The sequence below is a fragment of the Sceloporus occidentalis genome, unplaced genomic scaffold, assembly GCF_023333645.1.
Source record: "Sceloporus occidentalis isolate IW3139 unplaced genomic scaffold, rSceOcc1.0.p SCAF_35, whole genome shotgun sequence".
NCBI lineage: Eukaryota > Metazoa > Chordata > Lepidosauria > Squamata > Phrynosomatidae > Sceloporus > Sceloporus occidentalis.
In genome coordinates this window covers 10,048,260-10,063,620 of record NW_028317015.1, presented here as the reverse complement: position 1 = coordinate 10,063,620, position 15,361 = coordinate 10,048,260, and the positions used below count along the sequence as shown (strand labels likewise).

At 48.8% G+C, this 15,361-nt stretch overlaps 1 protein-coding gene across 1 annotated transcript in view; it reads left to right on the top strand.

Moving 5' to 3' along the window:
• LOC149298085 (alpha-tectorin-like) overlaps positions 1-15,361 on the top strand; it is a 67,906-nt gene that overhangs the window by 51,052 nt on the left and 1,493 nt on the right. Inside the window, exon 21 of the mRNA XM_089487975.1 lies at positions 14,881-14,968. Within this exon, the coding sequence (XP_089344101.1) occupies positions 14,881-14,968 (88 nt within the window). The remainder of the gene's footprint in view (positions 1-14,880; positions 14,969-15,361) is intronic.

Below are 15,361 nucleotides of genomic sequence, written 5' to 3'. Positions count from 1 at the left end.
TGGAGCTTATTTAGTTTAATATGCATTAAAGTTTAATATGCATTTCCCATTGACAAAACTGTTGACAGATGTAGCTTCGACTCACGGGCCAGGCTTGGCTCATTTGCTCAATTAAATAAAACACCAACACACAAGATGGGTTTGAAAAGGCCACAGCCGTTTTATTTAACAGTCATTGTCCTGTAAAACCTGAAATAATAAACATAGATGCGTTAACAGAGACAATGACGTAACCAAAACCAACCTAGCTTGCCAAGTTATCCAGGTACCATACCACACACCAATTTTGGGAGGGGACATACCAGGATGCCCCAACCCGGACCTGAGGTTCCGAGCACCACTCCTTGCAAGGAACCTCCCACCGGTTATGACCACCAATGATCATACCACCACATTAACCCCTTGGATACCTGGCAAGCTACCGCCATGAGCCCATCCATTGACACCTCAAGCCGGATGGGCTCCCCCCACAAAAGAAAGCTTGGCCCGTTCAAAACCCACCGCCACTCACAGAATCAAGAAATCTGCACCAAATGCCTACAAAAACCTATCCAGCACCACAAACCAGCCCATCCACCTTTGCTGCCTCTGGACAAAGCACACCAGCAGCGTAACCATGACGCCCAGGCAATGCTCAATACCCCTCTAACTCACGTAAGGTGCTAACAACAGGCACGGCACCTGTACAAACCAAATCAACCGTCTCACGGTGACCAACCCCCACATCAGCAACATAAATGAACAAACTCATAACTGAACAAGTTTTGTAATGTTGAGCCACCAAGGTCCAACAACCCACACCAAAATTTCCATCCCACAAGCACCAAAACCCTCCGGGTAACACAGCTGCACAAACGCTATGCCCAACTGCGGCCCCCATTGACGGGCTCAGTTCTCCAACCACAGTTCCGCCACATCCCAAAAACTAGTGAATGCCGATAGGTGACCCCCACAAACCGGCACCCCCCCCAGCAAGAAGAAGAACAAAAACAATCTTACTCATAACCAAAATTGTGTAATGGCAACCACCACCAAAAACTCCATCACCAAGCACCAAAACCCCTGGGGGACCCAGCTGCAAACCGCTATACCTAACTGCGGTCCCCGTCGGGGTCATTACTGTTGAGAATGGCTGATAACCCGCCTACCAAAAGAGGCCCGAAGAAAAAACCCACAGAGGGGAGAAGCAACCCGAGCTCCCCCCCCCACCAGCCTCAAACACCATTTGCATGGTGAGGCGGCCAAGCAGACCGAGCCAACATCCATCCTGATGTACCCGGAAGAACACAATCCGCTGATATAACCCCCAAAAGCCCATCCACATGGCATCATCGGGCACAGTAGACAAACCAAACTAGCCCACCAAGACATCCGCACCAGCACTATCGCACAGCAACGTCCAAAGCAAGATTAGACAGTGAAACCTCAGTAACCGCCTCCCACAAATCCCAATAGGGGGGGGGTAGGAACGCCCACCACTTGATCCCACATCCACAAACTAAGGAGCGCATCACCCAGCCCTAACCCATAGACCTGGGAAGGGGTCGCCCCTGCCAGGAACCACCCGAACATGGCTACGTGGGCCACCCACTGAATATACTGCCACCGCAAACAATCCCACCAATGCCAATATTTGTGACCTCGGGAGTCCACTATACTGCCAGGCAAGGCAAGCCCCCGAATGGCGTACCCCCAACTTCATCTGCCGAGGCCACTTCCAACGAAGCAAGAACAAGAATCAGCGATACTTCTATGCAACACCCGAACGAAAACAAGCACCACCAAGCACAAAAACATCCACCAAAGCCACCAACCATAAGAACCAAAGTGCCCTTCCTCCGATATAGCTCCATCAAAACCACCCTACCAATCCCCTGCCAACTCCCCAAAAAACAGGGCCAACACTAAGTGGAACGGTTCAAAGAAAACAAGGAGAGGGCAAATATATCCCAGACCTCAGGCCATACTAACATGAACCAATGGCCCCCTGGACAACCCCGTCACCAATTGTCCCAAACACTTCCTCGCAGCCTGTGCAGCAAGAGCTCACTGACCAGCAAGTCAGCTCTCAGCACCTGCTTAACCCCACCACACACAGTTCCCCGAATCAGAGCCCTCCAGCTCCCGAAAAGCCAAACCGAATCAAGACCAGGGAAATTTAACAAACCTATGCACCAGCAAGTTTCCAATCGCACAGAGTAAGTGCACGAAAAACCGAAGAACCCAGAAAAGACATTGAACACCACCACCCCTCTCCAAAGATGGTGACCTCTTAGACGTACCAGAAGCAGATCAAAATCAGACAGCGGCACCCAAAACAGGAGACTCGCCCCGCAGCCCGACTAAATCACCTTGGGCCATGTAGTACATACCCCAGCCTGCTTGAAGTCTTCGGACAAACCGTAGACTCCATGGCCCCGGGAAATGCTGACAGGCAATCTTCCTGCAACGAATCAACCATCCCAACAGAATCAGCTTCAAACCCCATGACGGAACCATTTGGTCCCCCACCGCTATCCCCTAGGCACCAACAAAACAGCTCTCTCTATGGCGACCCCACCAAAAACGTTACCCCCATACAACAAACCTGACAAACAGAGCAGATCCCTAGTCAGGAGACTACCTCCAATACATCTCACCCCAGTCATGCCGAACCCCAGTACCGAAAGTTTCAGAAAACCGCGGTACCGTAGCCCCCTTTCCTTAACCTCATCCCATCCATGCGTCCCAGAGGAAGCCAGAAACAATTTCCCTCATGCCTCTTGTCCCCCTCCTCCATCTTAACACGACCCCCAGGCTAACCGGGGACACCGTTCAGAAAAACCAACCATCAACATCGCCTTACTGCTGCAACCCTTCAACGATGCAATTTGTCACATCAACAGATAACCCTTACCCCCTCACCCCAAAACCCCAGCATGACCCTACGTGATTGCAAGCGACCTGGACAAATGCAGCTTCACACCACAACAAAGCAAGTGTTCCCTGTGTAAAGCTGCCTGTGCAACCCACTCAAGAAGCAGCTACAGGAGGGGGCAATAAAGGGGGGGGACACACAAACATTTCCAACACACCGTAACATATAAAAACTTAGAAAGTGACAGCAGATAATAACCATTAGGCCCATCCAGTCTGCCCAATCTCTGAGTACTTTCCTTAGTACCTGCCCTTATCCTATATCTAACTCTGTCCTATGCCTATCCCATGCCTGGCCAAACGTTTGCACCGTATTAACATCTACCACTTCTGCTGGAAGGCTATGCCATGCATCCACTACCCTTTCCAGTAAGTAATATTTCCTGATGGTACCTTTAAACCATTGCCCCTCTAGCTTATGAATATGTCCTCTTGCAGTGGTAGTACTTACTTTAAAAGAAAATCTCTCCCTTTAACTTGTTGATTCCCCTTAAGCATTTAAACGTTACTAACATATCCCCCCATCACGTCTGTCTACCAAGTTCCACCTCCCTCCAACCACCGATTAGACTGACAGCTCTCAAGAGCCATGCTTTCCCCATGCAGTTGTCCGTCAGTAACCGTGACCTAAAACCATTCCACTGCCTCCAAATAAAACATTGCTACGGAACCTGCCAGAACCACACAAACAAATGCAATGTAACCTGCAAAGAATCTCAAGCCCAGCACATCTATAAACTTCCCAGGAAACTCCCCACTATACACGCCATAGATACCACACTACAGCCCCCGAAAAACATCTCAGCATCAACCCACACATGTGCACCCGATGGAAATAACACGCAAAAAAGAAACCTTAATAATGGACCCCTTGGCCGTCCCGTACAGCAAGGTCGTATGATCCTGCGCCGCCGCAGAGAAACACCGCAGGAGTGGCAGCACCAAAACCACCTCCTTGGTGTGCAGATTCCCACCAACACATCCCATCCTGATGGATGCATCAATTAGGGTGTGCCTGCGTGTGTCTGTGCGAGGGATGGGGTGCTGCAGCCGGAAACCCCCTATATGCCACTTCAGGATGGAGATTGGAAAAAAGAGGGGCCTCCCCAGCCCCCCTGCTCCACAGCCAAAACCTCCTGCCCCAGGTAACTGCCTAGGCCTCTCTCCGGTGTCTCCCTACCTTGACATCTGCACAGGCTGCAGTGCAGGCTGCACCCGGCCGTCCTGCCAGCTTCTCTGCCTCCCTGGACGACTCCTGGAGGACCCACATCTGGGGAAACACTGCGGTAGGCCTCAGAGGCCTATACCAGGCCGAACCACCTCCTGCAACTGTTGACTCCTTGCCCCCTTTTCCATATGGGGAGCGGCCAGCAGCCACAGGACACCCAGCTGGGCCATCTGAAATCACTGCCTTCCCATGGGCCCTTCTGGCCCGCTGTGATGGAACGCTGCGAGGGCCAAAGCCTCCTCCATGCCGTTGCACTGCACACTAGTATGCCTCTGAAGGCCTGCAAATGGGTTGCTTTGACTCCCAGGCCCCGTCCTGGGCTATCTGCGTCATCCTCCTCAGGTCTGCCTCTGCTCCTATGCTCCAACGCTGCTGCAGTCCTCCATGCCAGCCTTCAGGAACATTCCAGCCGGATCCAGCATGTGGCCTAGTCACTCCTGCAGCCACAAGGTCCAACAGCTGCTGCAGAACCTCAAATCCATACAGACACCTGCAGGGGACAAGAAGAGGGGAGAGAAAAAAGGGGGGAACAAAGAAAGAACAGACAGGCACACAAAAAAGAGCCCCAGATAAAAAGGAAAAGACTCAGACACAAAAAACACAGAAACAAGACAGACCCAAACACAAAATGACACAAAAAACAAAGACACGCCAGGACACAAGAGAGAAACAGACAGCAAAGGAACACAAAAGAAACAGCCAAGTATACAAGAGAGACAACAAGAGATAGACAGGGAAAGACAAACACCACCAGGTAAGGTTAAACAAAATGGATCCTTACCCCTGTGATCACCAAACTTAAATATCCTCCTACCAAAACTCCTCCCCTAAAATCCACAATTCCTGCCTTAGCCTAGCCCTGCTCAGCACTCTGTCAGGGCCCACTCTAGTCCATTCTGGCCCCCGTGGGCTTCAATATGATAGGTGCCAGTTAGACTAACTTACAAGGACTTTGACACATAACAAAAGAAGTATACCAAAGCAGTTGAAGAAAATCATAATCTGCATTGTTTGCCTGGACATTTTACGCCTTTTTTCTACTTTCAACTCCCTTCTCTGTCCCTCCACACCCACACCACAAACCTCTCTCACTGCCCAAGATCTTGCTACCCACTTCAAAGAGAAGATCGAGACTATTAGAAAAGACCTCTCTTCCTTACAACTCCCTCCTACACCACTCAACACCACTCTCTCCACTCCTACTATACTAACTGCCTTTTCCCCTACAACCAAAGAAGAGATAGCCACTCTTCTTTCTTCCTCTCACCCAACAACCTGTCCCCTCGACCCCATCCCTTCACACCTCACAAAGTCTCTATATCCATCCCTTGGTCCATCACTTACCCACCTATTTAATCTTTCTCTATCATCTGGAACTGTACCATCTGCCTTCAAGCATGTGCTAATCACACCAATTCTAAAGAATCCTTCCTCAGATCCCGTCTGTTTGACTAACTACCGCCCTATCTCTCTGCTTCCTTTTACCTCTAAGCTGCTTGAACGGATTGTGTACAATCGCCTCATTAACTTCCTCTCCTCTAATTCCCTCCTTGACCCTCTACAGTCTGGTTTCAAACCCCTTCACTCTACTGAAACAGCTCTAACAAAAGTCTCCAATGACTTGCTCTCTGCCAAAGCAAAAGGTCACTACTCTATTCTAATTCTACTGGATCTCTCTGCTGCTTTCGATACTGTTGATCACCACCTTCTTTTAGACTCACTTGCTTCTATAGGCATTCGAGATACAGCACTCTCCTGGATCTCCTCATATCTGTCTAACCGTTCCTTCTCTGTCAACTTCTCTGGCAAGACATCATCACCCCTTCCACTTTCGGTTGGTGTCCCCCAAGGTTCAGTCCTTGGCCCTCTGCTGTTCTCTCTTTATACTTCCTCTCTTGGCAAACTAATCAACTCATTTGGCCTCCAGTATCACCTATATGCAGATGATACCCAAATCTACCTGTCTTCTCCTGATCTCTCTCCATCTCTCCTGTCCCTTATTACCAATTGCTTGTCTGCTATTTCTTCATGGATGTCACAACACTACCTGAAACTTAATCTTTCTAAAACTGAACTCATTATCTTCCCTCCTTCCATCTCCACTCCACTACCTGAATTCTCTATCACCATTAACAACACGACTATCTCTCCTACTAACCAGGCCCGATGCCTTGGGGTCATCCTTGACTCAAACCTCTCCTTCATCCCTCACATTCAGTCCCTCGCTAGATCCTGCCGCTTGCACCTAAAAAACATCTCTCGTATCCGCCCATTCCTTACCCAAGAATCCACAAAAACCCTGGTTCATTCCCTTATCATTTCCCGTCTTGACTACTGCAACACTCTTCTGGTTGGCACTCCACTGTCTCGACTCTCTCCTCTACAGTCTATCCTAAATGCCGCTGCTAGGCTCATCTTCCTTGCACGTCGCTCCTCTTCTGCTTTCCCCCTCTGTGAAACCCTCCACTGGCTCCCAATTACCTTTAGAATTAAATTTAAGATTCTGGTACTGACATATAAGGCCATCCATAATACTGCTCCTCCGTACATTTCTGACCTCATTGGCAAATACTCTCCTACTTGATCCCTATGTTCCTCCCATGGGCTAAGGCTCTCCTCCTCACTCATCACCTCTTCCTTTTCCCGTCTACAAGATTTCACTCGAGCTGCCCCATATCTCTGGAATCCACTCCCAAGGAACCTTCAGCATTCTCCCTCCCTCCCAACATTCAAGAAACATCTAAAAACCCACTTCTTCAGAGAAGCATACCATCTTAGCTGCTAGAACTTCCTTGTCATCGATACAACCACCACAATACCTCTCACCCATTCTCTATGCCTTATGTTTGTCACCCCATTTCCCTCTAGATTGTAAGCTTGCGAGCAGGGCTCTCTCCACCAAATGTATCGGTTTGTCTTAGTCTGTCAATTCTTGTCTTGTCATATCCCTTGAATTTATGTATTGTATTAAGCTCTGCGTAAACTGTTGGCACTATATAAATAAAGGATAATAATAATAATAATAATATGATAACAATTTGGTTAAACTAGTTATACAACAGGGTAATAAGGAATAGACCTGTCCATACGGATTGCAAAGTAAACAAAATGTGCCAATTTTGGCAATCCGTACAAATCCTGAACATAAAGAGGGGGAGCCCTAACAAAGCAAATGGAAACGAAACAAAGAGCTCTGAATTTTTGTTTGAATTTTGTTGGTGCTTTAATTCTCACTTACACACTCACCCATTTTTTTATTTATACTCTTTCACATTCTCTCTCTTTCATGCTCTCTTAGAATGTCTCTCTACCTTCTCCACTGACTGCTTCCGCATTCCTGTCTCCAAGACGTGAAGCTCTGGTTCTTATCACGCATCTACTTGTTCTTCTTTCTTCTGTCATCTTTTTTCTTTCTGCTGTCAACTTCTCTGTGGACAACAGAACATTGACCTCACGGGGAACTTAAGCAAAATGTCAGAGCTTCCAGGCACACTCTTTATCCTGATTGGCGGAACAGAGGAGTTGGCTCCATCCTTTTACTGAAGTTTACGGTGAGGTTACTTCTGGGAAGAGGGTGGAGTCTCTGGGCACACCCCCTCCCAAGCTTCTCCAATCGGGGCAGAGGATCTGCCTCAGCCATTTTGTGCTAGTTCAAGGAAGGGCATGTCCGTTGAGAAGCGGACAAAAGAAAGATGTCAGAAGAACAAAAAGATTAGGAAGAAGCAGAGCTGCGCGCCATGGAGACAAGGACACAGAATCAGGCTACAGAGACGATAAGGATACTGTCGGCCAGCCCAGAGGCAGACTCCAGGCCAGCAGGAAAACCAGGGTTCTCACATTGAGTGTTATTCACTGGAGCGTCGCTATACCTCTGTGAACTAAGGAGAGGTGGAGGTCTTTGGAGCGATTGAGAAGGATATGTTCCTGCTGTCAGCTACTTACTTGATCAGCACCCGCCACAGAGGAGAGAGAGACCCCCCTCTGTCAAACAGCAGCTGCAGCAGCCGCCACAGGGGAGAGGGAGACCTTTCTCCATCAGCCAGCAGCCGCCACAGAGAAGAGGGAGACCTCCCTCTGTTACATAGTAGCCACAGCAGCCACCACAGAGAAGACGGAGACCCCCCTCCATCAGCCAGCAGCCGCTCCAACTGCCACGGAGGAGAGGGAGACTTCATGCACCCTCTATCCACCTCACAGACCTTATGATTGTCCCATTTACTTACTACCGGGAATAATGCCTCCTAGTCTATTTGTTATTTGTTCCAGGGACCTGTACCAGAATTATATAGAGGATAAATTAAAATGAGGTTTCGTTCACCGATCTACATCACCTGTAGGGGCTGGATTCTTCTTCGTACGAAAGAAGGATGGTGACTTACGTCCCTGTATAGACTACCGGGGGCTAAACAAGATCACTGGATGCAATACTTACCCCATACCTCTGATCACAGAACTTTTTTGACAGATTACGAGGTGTTACTGTATTTAAAAAATTAGACCTCCGAGTGGCGTAAAACCTCGTCTGGATTCGACCAGGTCATGAATGGAACACTCGGGCTGGTCACTATGAGTATAGGTCTTGCCTTTCCGCCTGTGTAACGCCCAGGCAGTCTTTCAAGAATTTATAAATTATTGTCTTCGACTCCACGGACTCTGCGCCAAATTAGAGAAATGCCCTTTCAAGGTGAGCAAAGTGAAGTTCCTGGGGAACCCAGAAGGGTTCTAGATGGACCCGGCTAAGTTACAAGCGATCAAAGATTGGGCTAAACTGGTAGGACTGAAACCCCTTTAACGTTTTGTATGGTTTGCCAATTACTACCAAAAGTTCATGCGGAATGACTCCAAGATTGCTGCACCCCTCCCGGCCCTGAGGCTTTCTAAAGGAGAAATTTGTTACAGCCCCAGACACCCCTATCCACGGCAACCCTTCAGGCAAGCTAGTAGCAGCTGTGCAACTACGTTGTCTAACGCCCTAATCAAACGCATCTCTGGCATGCAGGCAGGAGCTTCCTCATTCTTACCTTGAGCCAAACTATACATTCCAACAGATCTGAGGATGGAGGCTTTAAGTCTGTCCTATGGCTCTAAGACGGCAGGACATCCAGGAGTGTCACGTACTAAGGATCTTGTCTCTCAAACTTTCTGATGGCCAGATTGGAGTAAGGACAACATAGAGTACGTTAAATCCTGTATGGCTTGTGCTGCCAACAAATTGTCTAGAAGACCACCTGTCGGTCTGCTACAACCTTTTTCTCGCCCCTCTGCTCCATGGGCTCATCTAGCTATGGACTTTATTGTTGATCTGCCCAATTCCAAGGGTCATACCTTGAGCCTCATGATCATTGTTTCTCCAAAATGGCACACATGGTACTCTTGAAGAAGCTTCCCATGCTGCAGTTTCCGAGGTTTCATTCGAGATTGCGTCAGATTGAGGAACACAATTTGTGACATGCTTCTGTCCAGAGTTAACTAGAGCTCCAGGAATCTGCCTTGCCTTCTCCTCAGCTTATCATGCTCAGACCAACGGTGCAGTGGCGCGAGCTAATCAGCACCTTGAACAGTTCCTGCAGTTATTTGCCAATGATCATCAGGATGACTGAGTGAATCTCATACCCTTCGGAGAGTTTGCCCGCTATAACTCAGTACAGGAGTCCACCAGGATTACTCCTCTCTACTGCTTTTATGGCTTTCACCCGCAGGCTCCTTACCTATGTCCTCGGTTCCAGCTCTTAATACACGTCTCGCAACACTCCACTCTACCTGGTTATCTGTCCAGCTCCAGAAACAAGACACAGACAGGAGATGATCTCCTAACCTGTCCTACTTGCCGTGTGACAAAGTGTACGCCAGGTGCCTGAGACTCAAAGTTCATACCAGGAAATTCGCTCCACCTTTGGCTTGGACAGTTTACAATAGTTTTTCAAGTGAATGCTGTGGCTTACGAACTCTCCTTGTCCAGGACCCTCCGCATCCCACGGGTCTTCCATGTTTCCCTGCTCAAACCCCTGGTTTGTAACTGTTACATCGTTCGGCAACCCACTGTCAGGACCCTGGTAAGCAGGTCAGGTAGGAGCCCGGTAGCAGGGGATACAAGGGGTTCTGTTTGCACCCCACGATGCATGACGGCAGGAAGCCCACTGGCAGGGCTGACGGCAGGAAGCCCACTGGGTGAGCTGACGGCAGGAAGCCCACTGGGTGAGCTGACGGCAGGAAGCCCACTGGGTGAGCTGACGGCAGGAAGCCCACTGACAAGGCTGACTGGTACGGAGGCCCACTGGGTGGGCTGACGGGAGGAAGCCCACTGGCAGGGCTGACGGGTACGGAGACCCACTGGGTGGGCTGACGGCAGGAAGCCCACTGGCAGGGCTGACGGGTACGGAGACCCACTGGGTGGGCTGACGGCAGGAAGCCCACTGGCAGGGCTGACTGGTACGGAAGCCCACTGGCAGGGCTGACGGGTACAGAGGCCCACTGGGTGGGTTGGCAGCAGGTACAGGCAGGTAGCTCAGGAACTAGCAGGTAGCTCACGGTACAGGGCCAAAGCAGAGCGGTCCATGCACTTCAATGCAAAGGCCCTGACTACAGGGCAGGGCAGGTTAATAAAGGCAGGTCCCACTCAGGTGATCAGACCCAGCTGACCTGGTAATCTGATCCTGAGCACTGCAGAGAGAGGGAGAGGGTGGCCACTAGTGGTAGCAGCCGGACATAACGGCAAAAGTAATCATACATGGTCCGGGCTAGCAGGGTGGAATCCTGACAGATGCCCACCGCAAGGAGCAACCTCTGGGTGCTCGTAGGTCTGTGTATGGCAGTAGTGTCACCGTCTGCGGCGGGACAACCGAGTTCTGGCATGTAGCGCTTCCTCAAACACTTGCTGATCTTCACGGCATATGACAGTTCCATTGGAAGCCACTACACGGTCTGGTGGCAGCGCCTCAGGTGTGCTGGCCTGGGTGTTCCGGACCTTAGCCACTGGTGGCACAGATGCGAACGTCGCGGTAAGGACAGAAGTCGGACAAGGCAAGCATTCGCCAGGGGATAGGAATACCCCCTGTACACTGTATCCCTCTGAGTGGTGTTGACCAATACCAGGACTGGACTGGGTGGAGACAGGAATGGAGGAACGCCTACCAGCCGTTTGATCACGCAGATGTTGCTCATAAGCTTCCAGCTCCGTTCTGTGCACGATTGTCCCATTGGTTGCTAGGACATAACCAGGAGCCCCAAGGGAGTGTCTTGCGGTTTGGAGTCTCCCGTTCCTACTTCTGTGAGTGGTAGGAGTGGTGTTCCTGACCGCACAAACAGCCGGGGGGTTCATATCCATTGGTGTGTCTGATACCTCTGCCTCAGATGACATACTGTCCATATCAGACCACTCGGGGCGTCAGACAAGGTCTGGAGGTCATCTGACATTACGATGGAGGGCGTAGGATTCTCAGGTGCTGAGGACTGGTTAACCCCTGCATTACCTGTTAGTGATCGCGACAGGGAATGCTCCTGCTTTGTGACATTGCTGGCGTCATATGCAGGTTCCTGGGCATGGGGTTTCTCGATGTGGGTAGCAGACGGTTTGGCTGGTTTCAATGGACAATATGAAATCCTATGACCAGTCTCTCCACAATAATAACATAGGTTATCTACTTGCCTTCTTTGTTTTTCCTCTTTGGTGAGTGGCTCACGCTTGTAGCTCTTCTTAGGAGCCTTCTTGCTTTTGGTCTCTGTCTTGGTCTTGGTATCACCATGGTCGGGTTTTAAAACAGTCCGTACGGTTATACATATCTGGAGAAGACATTCCGCCAGCAATTCCAGTACTGCCGGTATCCCCGCGGACTCCTTGTATTGGCCTTTGCATTCTGTCAGGACCCTGGTAAGCAGGTCAGGTAGGAGCCCGGTAGCAGGGGATACAAGGGGTTCTGTTTGCACCCCACGATGCATGACGGCAGGAAGCCCACTGGCAGGGCTGACGGCAGGAAGCCCACTGGGTGAGCTGACGGCAGGAAGCCCACTGGGTGAGCTGACGGCAGGAAGCCCACTGACAAGGCTGACTGGTACGGAGGCCCACTGGGTGGGCTGACGGCAGGAAGCCCACTGGCAGGGCTGACGGGTACGGAGACCCACTGGGTGGGCTGACGGCAGGAAGCCCACTGGCAGGGCTGACGGGTACGGAGACCCACTGGGTGGGCTGACGGCAGGAAGCCCACTGGCAGGGCTGACTGGTACGGAAGCCCACTGGCAGGGCTGACGGGTACAGAGGCCCACTGGGTGGGTTGGCAGCAGGTACAGGCAGGTAGCTCAGGAACTAGCAGGTAGCTCACGGTACAGGGCCAAAGCAGAGCGGTCCATGCACTTCAATGCAAAGGCCCTGACTACAGGGCAGGGCAGGTTAATAAAGGCAGGTCCCACTCAGGTGATCAGACCCAGCTGACCTGGTAATCTGATCCTGAGCACTGCAGAGAGAGGGAGAGGGTGGCCACTAGTGGTAGCAGCCGGACATAACGGCAAAAGTAATCATACATGGTCCGGGCTAGCAGGGTGGAATCCTGACACCCACTTCCAAAACAGTTCCGGTTCAGAGGTAGATGGAACATGTTGCCCAAGCCATCCTTGGCTCCCAAAGACAGCAAGGGAGTTTACAGTACCTTGTCCACTGGAGGGGACATAGACTAGAGGAACACTCCGGCGGCACGTCTCCAGTCGATATGTGAGTTCCACTTACGGAAGCCAGCCCGCCCTGGCGAAGGTCGCCTGGTGGTCGCACCTTCGAGGAGAGGTACTGTCATCTACCTGCACGATCAGCAGCTGCAGCAGCCACCACGGAAGAGAGGGAAACCCCACCCCCATCAGCCAACAGACACAGCAACCTCAACGGAGGAGAGGGAGACCCCCCTCCGTCAGCGAGAGGGAGACCCCCCTCCATCAGCCAGCAGCAGATACCGAGGAGAGGAAGACCTCCATTCACCTCCACGTGCCCTCTGGTGGCGAGTCATGGGAATTCAGGTTCCTATACTTATAGGTTACGGTCATGCCACACACAGAAGACCGCTGTAATCCCTCAGTGGGAAGTGACATCAGACTTTTCACATATTTTGGCGATAAAACCCCGGATTGGTTTCTAGTCACTTCCCATTCTATATAAGCCCTTAATAGACATCAGACCTTGCCCTCTGATGGTCGTGCTTATACTATATAGTGTGCGTTCTGTTACAGTTTCCATTTTTCAACCTCAGCTTGACTTTGTTCATTCTGACCTCCGGATTTCTGACCTCAGCTTGTTCTTCGTTGTTCCATGATGTCTGCCACCCCGACCTTGGCTTGATCTTGACCTTGTTCCAATCCCTTCTTTGTGGTCCTACAAATCTTGCTGTGCGGGACACCTGCATGATATTTTTGAGCTTTAAAACCTTTGCTTTTTGGACATTTGGATCAAACACTGGGACTACCTGTTGATTTTATTGGTTGAACTATTTTTTTTCTTTTGCTGCTTTCACTATTTATTTTATTATTTATTAAATAATTCTATTTATCAAGTAATTTATTCATAAAATATATGTATTCATTAATATCCATATTTTTATATTTATCCTTTGGCTTTTTATAGAGATGATTTTGTAGTTGTGCATCAAGTAGTAGATTCAATTTATGACTAATTTATTCTGTTTTTATATATAGTTATTTATTCAATTATTTATACATTTTCTGAGCACCACCTTGAAGGTGGACCTACACAAGTGTGTCTGCTTTTTGCCTTGTTTTGTTGATAGTATTATTGATGTTTTTTGGTCACCATCTGATCATGTGCAGCTGCTTTGCGACATATTCTGTACTATTTTAACCTGTGGTTCTCACATGGTTATTTAATTTATTTAATGTATGATCAGTACCAATAAAGAAAAAGATTCCAGATTTGTGAGACAAATTATTTTAATGTTGATTCCTAACACAGCTAAATGATGTAATCACATATACTATAAGACCAAAAGTATGTGGACACCCCTCCTCATTTTTGTATTTAGGTGTTTCAGCCATACCCATTGCTAACAGGTATATAAAATCAAGCACATAGGCATGCCAGCTCAATGGACAAACATTGGGTGTAGAATGAGTCATACCAAAACTCTTTAAACATGGCACTGTCATATGATGCATCATTTGCCATAGGTAAGTTTATCAAATTTCTGTCCTGTTAGAACAGCCTTAAGTGCTATTGTTGTGAATTGGAAGCTTCTAGAAGTAACAGATTGGGGCTGCCTAGTACTTAAGTGTGTAGCACATCAAAATCGCCTTACTCACCACAGAGTTCCAAGCTGCCTCTAAAACCAACATCAGCAAAAACATTTTGCATCAGGAGCTTTATGAAATGAGTTTCTGAAGAGCAGCACACACGTTGAAGATCACTATGCAGAATGCGTGCTCCTATTTTTAGGCCATGTGTACTGTGTCCATCTCTTATGTGAAAAATTAATTTACAAATACATCTCCTATGTGTGTATGGACATAACATGCAGTTATTCTTATACAGTGATATTTATTGCTTCTGTGGTATTATGTGGCCAAGGCATTGACTTTGACTAAAGTTTTTTTGAGATAATGTACTACCATTGATTCCTCAAATACTCCATGCATTGTCTTAAATTATGTGTATGAGGTTGCAGGTGAAATATTTAATAGACAGTTTCTCGCAGTCCAAATAAAGCTTCATTGTTTTCTTATATGCCACAATGTTTTTACTTTTGCAGAACTGTCCACAGAATTCCAGGAGTGGCACTGATCATGTCCAGGATTCAAAGGAACAAATTATTTCTGTGGGCCCAATTAGGAGGAAACGTGAGTGATCATTATGTAATATAGAAATGATAGCATTATTTATACATCAGCCATAACATTATGACCACTGACAGGTGAAGTAAATAACACTGATAATCTTGTTATCATGGCAGTGGGTGGGATATATTAGGCAGCAAGTAAACATTTTGTCCTCAAATTTGATTTATTAGAAGCAGGAAAAATTGGCAAACATAAGAATCTAAGCAATTTTGACAAGGGCCAAATTGGAATGGCTAGATGACTGGGTCAGAGTGTCTCCAAAACTGCAGCTCTTGTGGGGTGTTCCCGGTCTACAGAGGTCAGTAGTCAAAAGTGGTCCAAGGAAAATCCTTCATGGGTGGCCAAGGATCATTGATGTATGTTGAGGACAAAGCCTGGCACGTGTGGTCAGAT